Source organism: Wolffia australiana, chromosome 9 (assembly GCF_029677425.1).
Source record: "Wolffia australiana isolate 7733 chromosome 9, ASM2967742v1".
NCBI lineage: Eukaryota > Viridiplantae > Streptophyta > Magnoliopsida > Alismatales > Araceae > Wolffia > Wolffia australiana.
The window spans coordinates 16424918-16439601 of NC_135843.1; the positions used below are offsets into that span (position 1 = coordinate 16424918).

General features: G+C 41.2%; 1 protein-coding gene across 1 annotated transcript; it reads right to left on the reverse strand.

The window, feature by feature from the left end:
• Nucleotides 1–828: 828 nt before the first annotated feature.
• On the reverse strand, nucleotides 829–1368 carry LOC144707422 (putative inactive leucine-rich repeat receptor kinase XIAO). The gene has a single exon (XM_078580522.1). The coding sequence runs from the start codon at nucleotides 1366–1368 to the stop codon at nucleotides 829–831; it is 540 nt and encodes a 179-aa protein (XP_078436648.1).
• Between the last annotated feature and the right edge of the window lie 13316 nt (nucleotides 1369–14684).

The following is a 14684-nucleotide window of genomic DNA, read 5'->3' on the forward strand; positions in this document are numbered from 1 at the left end:
GGGGAGGGGCCTCCATAGCGAACAAGGGATGATAGAGGTAAGACCCAAAATGATGGAAAACTTGAGTGGTCCTTCATAAAACCAGAATGACCAAACCCGCATAAAAATGCGACAAAGCCAAAACTCAGAAGTTGTCAAACTAGATAGTGAAAACTCGAGTTCTTCACACCGCCACACGGTCCACAACGTGGCTGATGATGGGTCTGGACATGCTTAACTAGATAGTCCTGCATTAAAATGTGGAAGCAACTAGGCGTCAAGGATGTCCACACAGAGAAGCTGGACCAAGAAGGAGATTGAAGGGGTAGTCCAGTCTCACTAGGGACCGACCAAAACATACTTTGCTGTCAGATTCTTATGCCTAAAATAAACCTTGGCATTTTTTTTTGTTTTTCTACTCTACAGATTTGATCAAGGTCATCCGTCATCAATAACAGTTACAAGGCCGTGACCTCTGATTCAAAGACTCCTGTCAAGAGTTAGTTAGAATCATATTTCCCTTTTGGGTAGGGTGTGCAGTGTGGTGCAAAAAACTTCACCGACTTTGAAATTTTGTTATCGTACAAGAAACTAGATGTAATGTGTGGTGCGTGTTCGTGCAAAAACTCACACCGCACATGGCACAAATTTTCCCAATTTAATCAACGACGCTGGCGAAGGCAACAAAGAAGAACGTGTCACCGGTGGGTACTTCGGCCACCATCACGGGTACCCGCCGATAGAGCTCATTTTTTGGCACAGGTGGTTGAGGAAGCAGAGTTATCCGAGGCGGGGAGGCTGCCATTGTACTCGACAGCGAAGAAGAGCCCGAGCAGAAACTCCTTCCACTCAGCCATCGTACTCGGGGGCGGCGCAGAGCAGCCTAAGCTTGAGCCCGAGCAGAAACTCCTCCCATTTTCCCGATCCGGGCCATAGCCCCAGCACCCCAACCCACACCAGCTCCCCCCCGCGCCCCCTCTCAAGCCCCCCCCCACACCCACTCCAACACTCCCTTTGCATCCGGCCCCGGCCCGCCCAACAGCTCCTGCAGCACCCCCCCAACCCCGCCACATTTCCCTCCTGTGGCCCCCCCTCCCCGTGCCTCAGCCTGAACCCCCACACGTGCGGCTCAAAGTCTGCATTGAATAGTAGGTTCTTCCCCTGCATGTCCCCGTGCGTCACCCCCACCGCGTGCAGCATTGCCAGTGCACATGCCACACCCAGCATGATTGCGTGCCGCATCGGCCAGCTCAGCACGTGCTGGTCCCCCAGTAGTGCCCCCAACGTCCCATTGGGCATGTAATCATACTCCAGCAGCCACGGCGGCCCTGGATAATAACCCCGCAAAACAATCAGAGTCCAGTGGTGGAGCCCCCCTAGAGAATCCATGAAAATAGTTTTCAAAATGAGGACTTTAAACTCATCATTGGAAACCTTTGTACACACATTAAACGGTTGATAGTGTATTATGTTATGCGAATGGGTGCACAATGTACTTTTGCCCACACTCATACCAAATATGTCGCTGGCTTGATGCTAGTCAACTATCAGTAGCCTACTTTACCAAGAGAGTATATATGAAATAATGAACAACAAGAGAAACTGATTGAATGTCAGGGGGTTGAACATTTTGAGCAGTGTAACATTTTATTCATTTAGATCAGGCTCAACTCACACCTCTCTACGCCAGTAAACTTCAAATTCCTCTTTCCCAAACAATTTTTGTTTTCTTTGTGTTTGTATTCAGCCATATTGGTCTATCATAACATAATTATGTCAAAATAATTGAGGAAATACACGCAAATTAAATCACTCACGCATTAAATCTTTAAAGATGCATGTTGTGCCTAAAGAGTAGGTTATTGCAGAAGCAAGGCCATGCCATTATCGTCATCAACCAATGGGATCCTACATGACCATAGGTTAGTAAGAATTAAACACATACCTATACTTGTTATGAAATGTGGCGGTCAGGATTTAATATAACACAACATAGATAGTTGTGATTAAATCTTGATAGGAGAAAATCTGGTAGATAGGTTTAACTCTAGATAAGCTATTAAAACAGTCAGATAATCTAATGGCCGGGATGAAATTTAGAAAGGAATTTATGACGGTCAAGTTAAAATTTCAAATAACTAGCTGTTCATAATAATATTATATAATTTATAAATACAAACCAACTTGTTCTAAAATAGTGTGGGTAATAAAAATGATCCTCAGTTATTGAGTCTCGGTGTTCTCCTATCTTCTTACATGTGTTGTTATTCCTCTTTTTCAAGAACTTTTACATCATACCTGAGCCATCGATCTGAAGGCACCTGAGGATACTACAAGATTTGACTCAGTGATTCCCGTCATGAATATTCCTAACTTTGGAGCATTAACAGCCATAGGATGTCCCAATATTCTATTGTTCAAGCACAATGATGTGCATCAAGTTTACAAATCACAACTACCACGTGTGGAAGAAACCCATTATGTCAAATATGAATGGGTATTGGCTAGTTAATCACCTTGAAGGTTTATCTCCACCAATCCCTTTACCGATTATGAAGGAAATGGGGTAGAAAATCGGACATTCAAAACATGTTACAAACTAGATCCACGAGTACTTGGGTTTATTCCTTCAAAATTGTCAGAATCATTTACCATAACATGCCTTAGAAAAAGCAAGATCGTCCGAAGAAGCATTGGAGAAACTAGAAATGTATTTTGCAATGGCAGTCAGCCAAGAATCGTGCCACTGGATCAACAATTTCATACCATGAAGAAAGGTATTATGACAAGTGATGAATACATAGATTTCCTATCAATAGTTGAATCTCCTGAGATCACAAATTTGGTGACTAGTGAACCCACTATGATTTGCATATGCTACAGATGACTTGGTACGGAATATTCACAATTTATTGTTAGGATAAATCCTAACATCAATAATACAATGTTGGATGTGTTCATCATGAATTTAAAAGCACATGATGCATTAATTGGTCTATGTGCAAATCATACTCAAATTTGAAATACACAAACTTATACTCAGCAACATAGAGATGGACATTACAATAGAGGTTACTATCAAAATCACGGAACAGGAAAAGGCAAGAAAAACAGATTTCAACTACGATGTTAAATCTGCTTCCAATTTGACCGCTGAGCAAGTAAATGAAGTGAATTATGCACCAGAAGTGAACTGACCTGGAAAAATAGAGATCCACAAATAATATAAAGAACAGCATCATCTCCACGGCAACCACGATCTTATACTGCAAATGCAGCTGGTTTATCTACAATTGAAGCTTGATATCCCGATAACGAAGCCACACATCATGTCATCTCAAACAAAAACATGATAAATCAACCTACCAGCTATCTTGGAAATGATAAATTCAACTAGGTAATTCCTCCGGTTTGAACATTCTTTCTGTCTCATCTTCTAAAATTCTTACCCAAGACAATGATCTATTCTTGAAACATGTGCTTCACGTTCCAGAAACAAATAAAAATTAGTTGTTAATTCGCAAATCAAGATTGGATAATTATTTATATGTTGAACTCCATTCTCCATATTGTCTTGTGAAGGAAAAGAGAAAAACAAGATCCTTCATTGAGGATCAATTAAAAATGTACTTTAGTGCCTTGAAACAAGAAGCTCACCCAAGCCTAAAGCTTATCTTAGGGAGAAAGCTTCATCTGACACCTGGAATGCTTGATTTGGACATCCTCATGTTACAATTTTACAGCTTATAATAAACAATTTTGGCCTTCTAGTTTCTCACATTCGAAAACATTATACACCGGAATCTTACTATAGTAACAAATCTCACAAATTTCATTTTATTTATACAAATCATTCTGTACAAAAACTTACGGAACTTATATACTCAAATTTATGTTGATGATTTTAGTAAATTCAAATGTTTCTATCCACTTAATAAGAAATGCAATGTATTCTCTACATTTGAAGAATTTCATTAATAAGTAGAAAGCCAGTTCTGTGCCAAAATCAAATATGTTTCATTAGACTAGGGTGGAGAGTCCCAAGCTCCTTAATGAGTTTTTAACCAAGATGGAATTGACTATAGAGTGTACTTTGCACATACACCATAACAAAATGGTACTGTTGAAATAAAACATAGGCATCTCGTGGAAAGAGTGTCAACTCTGCTTGACCAGGCTAGTATGCCACAAACATTCTGGGATATAGCATTATCGACAACTACTTTTATTTTCAATAGAACTGAGACTCCCAATCTAAAAAATAAGTATTTCTTTGAAGTTCGTAATACTTCTCATAATTACTCCTGATTAAGAACATTGGGATGTTTATGTTTTCTATATTCAAGACCATATTCCAAATATAAATTAGATGACAGATCACAGACACACATCTTGATGGGTACAGTGTTTATCATGTTGAAAACAAATGTTTGTCGCTCGACACATGTAAGTTTTCATATCTAGACATTAAGTTTTATGAATATATATTTCCTCTCTCATACTAGAATCAAAACTAGAATGCCTGATCGTCTTAGTAGTCCGCAAGAAACTTCTTGAGAAATACATTCTCAATTTTCAAGTGCATGTCATCCCGGTAACTTAATGCATCATTATCCTTCTTCTTCTTAAACCCCTTGTATGGATTCCCACCACATTCTCTCAACCTCTGTTAGCAAGGCCTTGAATAACTCAACATCGTCATCATCCATTTTTTTCTTCTTCACCAAGGAAAACGGAGTTTGATGAAGACCTACTAAGCACCATAAACAGAACACCAGAACCTTGTACCAAATTTAAAGTAAAGTAATTATCTGATGTATATCACCAAGCAGACAATACTGTTTTACAAACAAATATCAAGACTCCCAACCTACTCGATCACCCTTGAAATCCCGACTATTATTAAACGTCTTCTTCCTCTGTGTTTTAACACTTGTTTAACACCTTCTTTAGATTCCACTTCTTTCTCAGTGGCCTCAAATAACGAAACATGAATGCTAACCATGGAATTGGAATTCAATGCCTAATCCATGTAAGGGACCACTTGATGGAGATCCGGAACACTAAACACAATCAGCCAGTGGATGATGATATGATGGGTAGCTCAAGCAGCATTCATTTAACCTAGGAAGTTATTAATTCAACCCTTTGATTGTAATGTTTCTGCATACCATAAAACATATCCCAGCTGATGAGCAAAGGATCACATGGGTCGATACCATGATTCCTACCACTTACACATGCAATCGATCCTACTATGGAGGCCTAAGGTCAATAGTTTTGTTGCTTGAATAGTTTTCTAGAATTGGCACTATGAAATTTTTGAAAGAAACTTGTAGGAAGATAGAAATGGAAATAAATTTCAAGTTTTGGTTCGTTTTGCTCATTGAGTTTTTAGTAATATAATAATTTATCCTTACAACTTTAATGAGACTAACATAGTGACTACAAAGGATGCTGGGTTATCTTATAGGACATATATATATGTAGTATTTAGTATTTATTCATTTCAAAAGAATTAGAAAAATATTCCAGCGTTAATAGGAATAATATATATCAGGAGGCAAATCTAGTAACTTTTAGCTAATTAACTTAGGCATAATCCAGATTCATGGTCGTCATGAAGGTACACCGGATCTTCACTATGTTAAGACTCTACCTAAAGGCATGGGATCAAGTTCTGTCTATTTTGTTGAAATTTCCGACCAATGTTTGGATCTGAGACCATAAGGGGTGCTGGCGATGCCCTCAAGTTATCTAGGATTTTTTTTTTCCATAGGTTTAAGTTAATTTTTCATTTCTAGTTAGGGTTTCCCTTTGTTCCTCGTGGGGCCTACATATCGGACCCCTACGTTAAGAAGAAAGAAGAGACTGTCTTTTGACATGGAAATGTTTGGAACGAGAGAGAAGTTAGAGAGAAAGCTTGAAGAAGGTGGCGCGGCCGCTGCCGGCCCACTTCTCGCCGCCACCTGTGTGCGCGCTTGCACCGCGCACGCCCTTGAGGCCGCCGCGTGTGCCCCTAAGGCCACCGCACGCGCGGCCCATAAGGCCGCTGTGCACGCGCGACCTGCGAATGCCGCCACGCGGCCCATAGAGGCCGGCGTGCGCACGCCCTGCAATTGATGCCACGCGCGTGCGTCCTCTTGAGGCCGCCGTCATCCCGCGACGTAGAACCTGCTGCTCCTCGCCATCGTGCATGGCCTCAGAGTCTCCGTCACATGCGGACCTACGCCCGCCACAGCGCCCCCATGAAATGCCGCCATGCGCCAAACCGCGCCGCTGTGCACGCCCTTGAAGACTATTGCCTGCGCATGCCCTTGAAGCCACCGTTGCGTACCCCTTTAAGCCACCGCAGTGCGCCTAGTGCCGAGCCCCCGCGCGCCCATCCAAGCCACCGCCCCGCGGCCGGAAGCTCGATCAACAGGCCCATCGGGCCAACTGCCCGTTTGGTCGGCGCTAGCCAGCCAGGCCTATTCGGCCCAATCGCCAGCCTGGACACACGCGCCCGAGGCACCGCAATCCACGTCCTTTGGCGCCGCGTCTGCCCAAGATGCCCTGGCACATACCTCGAGACACCGTTTCAGCTAGCTGCCCCTGAACGCGTCTCCTAAAGCCACCACATCAACCCTTGCTGCCAATTGGGCTAGCTGCCACATGTGCCCTACCCACCAATTGGGCCAGCCCGCCACATCTGCCCTAGCCGCCATTTGGGCCAGTCCGCGTTGGGTCGCGGCCCAATTAACGGCAACCCGCGGTCCAGACCACGGTCGACCGCAGCCCAATCCACGGCCCCACCGTGGCCTCCGCAGCCCAACCGTGGCGACCACGGCCCACCCGCGGCTGCCCGCCGGGCCAGCTCGCACCAGCAGCGCCGCCGCCATCCCGCACTCCGACAACAATCGGGGCTGTTTCAATCGCCCTTTGCCGCCCTCCGCCGGCCGCTACACGTTGGCGCCCCCGGCCGCTACACGTTGGCGCCCCCGGCCGCCGCATGCCGCCGCCCCCGACCGCCGCCACCGCCATCGCTGCCCTCATCCGTCGCACGCCGCCGCCGCGGGCCGCTGTGGCTGCCCGGCTGGTGCTGTGGCAGCCCTCGGCCGCCGCACGCCGCCGCCCTCGGCCATCGCATTCCGCCGCCCTTAGTCGTCGCCTGTCGCCGCCTTTGGCTGTTGTATGTCGCTGCACCATTCGTCGCTGTTTTGTTTTTGTTATTAAATAATAGAGAGTTATTAAAATCATTTATGTTCAAAAAGGATAGAATTTTAGTTGTGAATCACAAGTATTAGCATATAAAGGAGTAGTTAAAACATGATTTCATTCATGTTTGGAATTCAAAACCCTAATTAGAAAGAAAATTGAATATCACCACCGCCTACCTAGGGTTCGACCCCTTACGCACACATTAAGGGATATCTATAAATTTCAGTGATTAAGTTTGAAAAACCCCTAAATAACAACATATAAACACATATATTCCAGCTTATCACTTTGATACCACTTGACGGAGTTTTGCCCAGTCCGCAACACAAAGAGCAGACAATGAACCAAGGAGAACAGGGGTGGAGAGCAAGAGAAGAGAGAATTAACACCCACACCTAAATCTATTCACGTTGAACATACATATACAGTTTCCGTGTGAACCAAGGCACACATATAGAGAGAAACTTGGATCTCAACTTGCTCAAAGAAATACTAATTAAAAAAAGAAAAAATGAGCGTACATGAATCCATGATTACCGCTTATTTTGCGACGCCCTTTATTTCAAACATAACTGGATTAACCCCAACAGCAATTCCATGTTCATTGTCCTGTCTCCTTGCAGTTTTGACGTGAAGAAATAAATATCGGAGTTTTATTGGTGCCGGGTTTTGTTTCAAAATAATCCTAATCAGCTACAGGACTAATTGTGCACGTGCCCTTATACGTCAGGCTGGAGGAAGACCGATCCTCACCGTCAAAGGCTGGGGATTAAAAGTCCTATTCCAAATATGGCAGAGACACCCCTAGTTGGATCAGGTTCTTAACACAAAAACAATACTCTGACTCAAATTACTGTATCTTCTTTAAGGCCTCCTTTTAAGCGGCAATGCATGCCCTGTTCAGTTTTCGATCTGAAAAGCTTTCAAATGCTATGACAATGGCAGTCCCAAAAGCAAAGGAGATAAAGTTAACACTTCTACTCATTCCAGTGCCTTGTGGCACAATACTTTTATCAAGGCAATTTCGGGGTAATCTTTTGCGGTCTAATTTCGGACTTATTACTCTATCAAGGCAATTCAGGGCAGTTTCCCTTTCCTCTTTTTTTTATTAATTGTAAGCTGATGAAATCGATAACGGTCATGCATGGGGTCATATCTGATCGGGACAGAGTTTTATGTGAAGACTTCATATTACTGATGAAGACGCCACAGTAAGTCAAAATATTGAACGCCGTATGGCAAAGTATCGTCCGTTGTCAACCGGGGAACAATTTATTTAATTTAGCGGCAGCCAAATGCCCAAGAAGGGTTGACCAGGCAGCACTAGATTGATAAACATATACCACGCAACATATTGAATAGAAATCTATGCTCCATCCAGTAATTTGCCGTCGAAAACCATACCTACCCGCTTTACGTATGGAACGATCGGTCAAAGAATATTTCAGAGTTTTAAAGTTATTCATCACAGATAAACATTGTTGACTATTTTCCGCCCGAAAAAATCAAAGACAAGTTATCTATGGCTTCGCCATGCCGGGTCACAATTTTGTCCTTTCGGATACACACGTTTTGGGTCATCCCCATTGTCTTATAAATCGATGGGATGCGAGAGAGCAGGACACCACAACAAAAGAACTTCCTCTAACTTAGTACAAGACTAAAGATCTTTCCCTTTCATCTCCTCGTCCTTCATGGCTACCTCTACCAGTGCTGCCTTTGTCCTCGCGCTCCAATTAGCGGGTGTAATTGTCGGTCCAGCTTCACCAAGCACGTTGACGTTCTTCTCTATTCCAGCGTGAATTGGACAGACCAAGGATGTGAACGGTTGCGGCTGCTTCTCCCTCGCTGATTTCTCGGGGGGGTTTCACTTCATATTCACCGAAGGCCAGAGGGCGAGGCTGTACGTAGATCAACACTGTCATGGCTTCTCATAGCTTCTGCACAAGGGAACCCGTCGTTGCAGCCGCCACCACTTCAAGAGCATCCGCGTGATCTGCTGAGCACTCATTCCTTGAGGTTATCTGTAGCATGAAAACAAAGTTAAAGAAGCAGCCAGGTCGGCTGGGGCTGCAAGGGCTTGAATTGTGAGGATCGTTATCCCAACAATTCTTAATAAAATACTAAGGTTCTGCTATTAGAAACAATAATGAGAGCTATATTTGACATTTCACTAAACTAAACGAGTCAAAACAAAGATAAATAGGAGTTTGTTTTGCCCGACCATCTCTAGGAAAGAATAACGATTTTTATTGACTTAATACTTCCACTTGGGATAATGAGAATAAAGAGAACCACTCCGAACTATTTTAAAGGCAGAGTGAACTCCGATTATTAACTGTTTTTATAGATTAAAATCAGTTGTCTATTGCAGGCCAGCATCATTTTTCTCTTTTACGTAAATTAGAACCTTTAACGATTGCTCTCAAGCCCAGCTTCCTTTTCCCTGTATCTTTATAAGTCAGGATCCATTATTACAGTTTTCTCTTCAACATAGAAACTATTGCAAGTGGATATATGAAACAGTTACATGATTAAATGTTATCTCCTTTCAAATATCAAATATGGACTTCTCATGATTTCAGATACAAACATTTTTAAAAAATAGACAGAGCCCATACCATGAGGTAGAGCCTTTACATAGTAAATATCAGGTGCACCTTCATGGCGAGAATGGAAACACACTTTGCATAAGATAATTAGATAAACATTACTATATTTGCCTTTTGGCATATGTTTTTTAGTAAACTCTTTAATTTTTTTCCTTTTTTGCGTTAATATATAGTTAATATACATATATATATACTACAAGATACCCAGCATCTTTTTACATTCATTTTCTTTGTCTTACTGAGGTTCGACGGGAAAATCATTATCTTACTACAAACTTAGTGAGCAAAACGAACCACATTTTCAATTTTTTTTTAGTCATGTATTGCGAAAAGCTTCTTTCAAGAACTTCATAGTGCCAGTTGTAGAAAACCATTCAAGAAAAAAATGTACTGACCTTAGGCCTGCATAGTACGATCGAGCGCATATGTAAGTGGTAGGAATCATGGTTTACACTCCTGTAATCCATTGCTAATCAAACGGAATATGTTTTATGGTAGAAAAAAACTTTACAATCAAAGGGTTGAATTAATATCTTGCTAGGTTAAATGAATGCTGCTTGAGCTACTCATCATATCACCATACACTAGCTGGTTGCGTTTAGTGTTCCAAATTTCCATCAAGTGGCACCTTACATAGAGTAGGTATTGAACTCCTATTCAATGGAGTAGGACGGCCCTTGGGGTCCTCCCAAGCCAATCAATGGCATGGCTGTCCCATCTGTTGGAAACCAACAATGGTTAGACATGCTTTGTTGACGACCAGGGGCGGTGATGGATTGAACTACCCCTGGTTTTTCGATCAACCTCATATGGGTCCAAAGGTAGTGATTAAATTGCATCCGCAAACCCATCTTACGGTATACCCCCATCTTGATACGTCCGGGTGCCCCATCAACCTCCCCAACTGCTGCCCACTAAATGATACACACTTCTAATTCATTTGGTGAGGAGTTCCGTGTTGTCGTCCTCCTCGCCAGCCAATAGGAAACCCTGGAAAACAAATAAAAATAGATTAAACCGGACATGATATTTGTGACCGTCCGATCCTTTTTAAGAAGATTAAACGGCTGAGATCACATCACGCTATTTAATGTAAGCTCGAAAAGACATGGGCTTCAGGCTGGGTTGGCTCAAAGATTCGTCTAAATTTATTCTTGTTTTCTTAAGATCACGGCGCGATGGCGGCAAGCACATAGTGAGATCCTAAATCCCATATGGAAAATTTCTTAAAAATGAGGCGATATATAAATGTCCGCTTATATTTTTTACTAAATTGAAACGCCATGCCTCCCTTTTGTACCTCGCACTTGATCCCTCCCTATGGGCCTGCCTGGGCTTTGAGCTTCTTTTGGCCGTTGGGCTTGCTTGCCAGCACTACTCCTTGCCGACTACGCCCAGCTTGAGTCCTCGCCCTCGCCTGCTTGTGGCTGGCTTGGGCGCTGATGCACTTGGTCCCTCCTTAGCCAACCCAACTAACATTTGTTTTTTATATTTTTCTTTGTTCTTCATTTCATTCCCTCTGTTTTTTTCTCTATATTTCTTTCTTCAACTTTAACTTCTTCCATGTGAAGAATATAAACTGACACGCTAGATCGAGCATTACAAATTACGATGTATTAGCAATATATTTACCAAGAAATTATTTAGTATGTAAAACATGTATAAAAATGAGATTAAAATGCATTTTTTAGAACTTGCTCTGTTTAGTGAACCAAATGCAGAATTCTTATAAATTGAAGACAATGCATATGAAATGATCCCAAAGTTACATTAAAATGTGTATGATTACATGTCACATTTTGGGTCTATCAAGGTGTACCTGATATTTTTGGTCGCTTAAGTGAACTCTTATTGTAAGGAGCATCCACTTGCTATTGTTAACTAGTAATCAAATTACCATGATACGATAATATTTAACTATTTCATTACCTGAACTTTATTCATAAGTCACACAATAATAGTGAACATAAATAAATCATGGAATTGACATTGGCTTGATGGCCCCAGACTATATGTGAGATCTCATACAATTATATGAAAATTAATATAGTTTATGGCCAAATATGGCAGAGTTAAATTAGCACACAAGTGGCGATGAATTACATTGCTTCTACTAAAACAGTTCATGATAATCCAAAATCTTCTAGCCACAGATTTCTTTTCCCAAGAAAGATCGAGAACAATCAGCCGCTTAGGACAGAAACAACTATAACACATGTCACACATAAAAACAGCTCATGAAACTATTTTACAGTCAAAGTCCCTAATGCATGGACATTCAATTTATTGAAATATAACTTTAGTAGCCCTTTATGTATTCATTAAAAGACCATGGTGGTTTTAGACAAAAAGAACCAACCATATTCATAGTGATATGATTACGTATACTCTATTGGGTTTCTCTGGTTTGTGTTATAACGTAGTGTAAATCAAACAAAGTTTTGTTGAAAGAAATGTAATCCATGACAGTAGTGAACAGACTTTTTATTCTTATATATCTTTACAGAAAGTATTTGGTTAATTAAACTATTTACTCGGGAACATTTCAAATAGCAAGAATTTGTATTTATCTCGGTTTAGACCCGTCCACTTTAGTTGTATGTTAAAAAACTGCACACTTGAATGTCGTTTAAATGTAGAACTCTCAAATTTGGTTTTTGGAACATTGTTAGGATAACAATGCCGGGCGAGGGTTCCTGCTCAATCGATGCTAATACGATGCTGTGTTGATTCAAGACATTGCAGCCCCATCTATTCTAAGCGCTTAATTCAATTTAATTAAAAGCTTCAAACATTGACATGGAGTCAGCGATCAGCAGATCATGCAGATGCTCTTGAAGTGGTGGTGTGGCCACAACGACAGGGTCTCCTTGTGAATAAGTTCAGAGTAACCATGGCACCGATGATTTGTATGCAGTCTTGCCCTCTTTCCTTTAGTGAAAATGAAGCGAAACTATCTTGAGAAACTGGCGAGGAAGAAACACCCGCATCTGTTTGCATCATTTGTTAGAGGAAAGCTGTAGCTTTCACACCTTCTGATAGGTGTTGAGAATGAAGAAATGGATGGAGATCACAAGAGCGTGACAAGAGTGAATAAATGAATTTTTCACCTTAACATTTCAGTAGAAGGATGATACATATTCATAGACCAAAATAAAGCAGATAATGAGGACCACCAGCGATATTTACTTTCCCATGTAGCTTACAACGGGCCGACAAAAATAGGTGGAAGAATAAGTCATGGGAGAGTGGGGATAGTGGCAGAAGTCATTGTCTTCATTAGTAACAAAGATTATGAACTGTGCATAATGTAATAAATCACTTCTCTAGGTCCAATTCTCATGCCATCTTCATGGATGCCCAGCTCTTGAAAAAAGTTTGTACGATGAATTCTTTCCAAAGCCTTCATGAGGATGTCTGCGAGCTGATCCTTTGTAGTTATGTAATCCACTTCGATGTTGTTTTCGTCAAGACACGGTTGTATGAAATGCTACTTTATATCAATATGCTTTGATCAATTTTTCAATACAATATTGTTTAATAGAATGATAGCTAATTTGTTGTCTATCAAGAGATTTATGGGTAAAGCTATTGCTATCCAAATCCCTTGATAAGCTGTAGTAGTGACAGATAGCATTTTTCTCGGCATGAAGATAAGGCCACTATTTTATGTTTCAATGAATTCCAACTTATCAAGCTTGATTCCGGAAAAAATAATCCTCTAATATTGATCTTTCATATCTCTAGCATGATCACTGTCACATATCCATTGAGAGTTTGACATCTTCCTTCTTTCATAAATTAATCCAGGGTTCACAGACACTTTGACATACCTAAGGATCCTTTTAACTGCTGCCATGTGTTCTGATGTAGGATTCTCCATATGCCTGCTGCGATATCCAACAGAAAACATAAGATGTGGTGGCATGTGAGTCAAGTACCTAAGAGTCACAAATATGCTTCTGAAAACAGTAGGATCAGCTAGAGGGGTTGCATCTTCTTGACAGAATTTGAAACGTGCTTCAAAAGTGTAGATATTGAGTTACAATCACTTAGTCTGCTTTGTTGAAGTAGCTTTCCAACACAAGTCTTCTGACTTATTTTGATGTGATCCTCCTCCTGATCCAGTTTAGTACCCCCGGTAAGATTTCAGAAATATGAGACCTCTCATTTCAAAATAGTTTCCCATCTGAGTCTTGAATTTAGGAATATGCTTGACACTTGATCTTGTGACTATGATATCATTCATATAAATTCCAATGTTTTGGCAAAAGAGCTGAGATGTCATGAAATATACAACATGTTTGAAGGAGCTTCTGGTGAAACCAATAGTTGCTAAGCATTATCAAGGTCTGTGTACCGTGCTTGTGTAACTTGCTTCATTCCATAAAATGCCTTCTTCAATTTTAGGGAAACAATTTCTTTGTCTCTTCACGTTGCTTTAAATATACAACCTCCTCTATTGCACCTGTTAGAAAAACTGATTTCACATCCAAATGAGGAATTTCCCATTCTCCATGAGCTGAAAATGCAAATAAAACTCCTATAGTTTCCATCATAGCTATGGGAGCAAAAAACTCTTCATCATCAATTCCCCATTTCTGCACATAACCCATTTCCACTATTGCCAATTCCGCAATTCCGCTTTCATCGCATTAGTTCAAACTTCATGCTTTTTGTGTCTGATAATAAAGTGGGTTCTTCATATACCTAGTGACAGTCTTCGGTATGCATGAAAATTTGATTTATGTCTTGGTAACTTGCATGAGCTTGCTCTTTAGAAACTATTTGTTGATTGCCTTTGTGGTCCAAAACTTCATCTGCATTTTATTTGTGCTCGCCTGATTCTTGACTCAAAGTTGGCTAGTCAACCTCTTTGTCTTCTCTATAAGG

What these genes read in the sequence shown, in the direction of transcription:
- LOC144707422 (XM_078580522.1), bottom strand. Translation starts at nt 1,368, where the DNA reads ATGGATTCTCTAGGGGGGCTCCACCACTGGACTCTGATTGTTTTGCGG.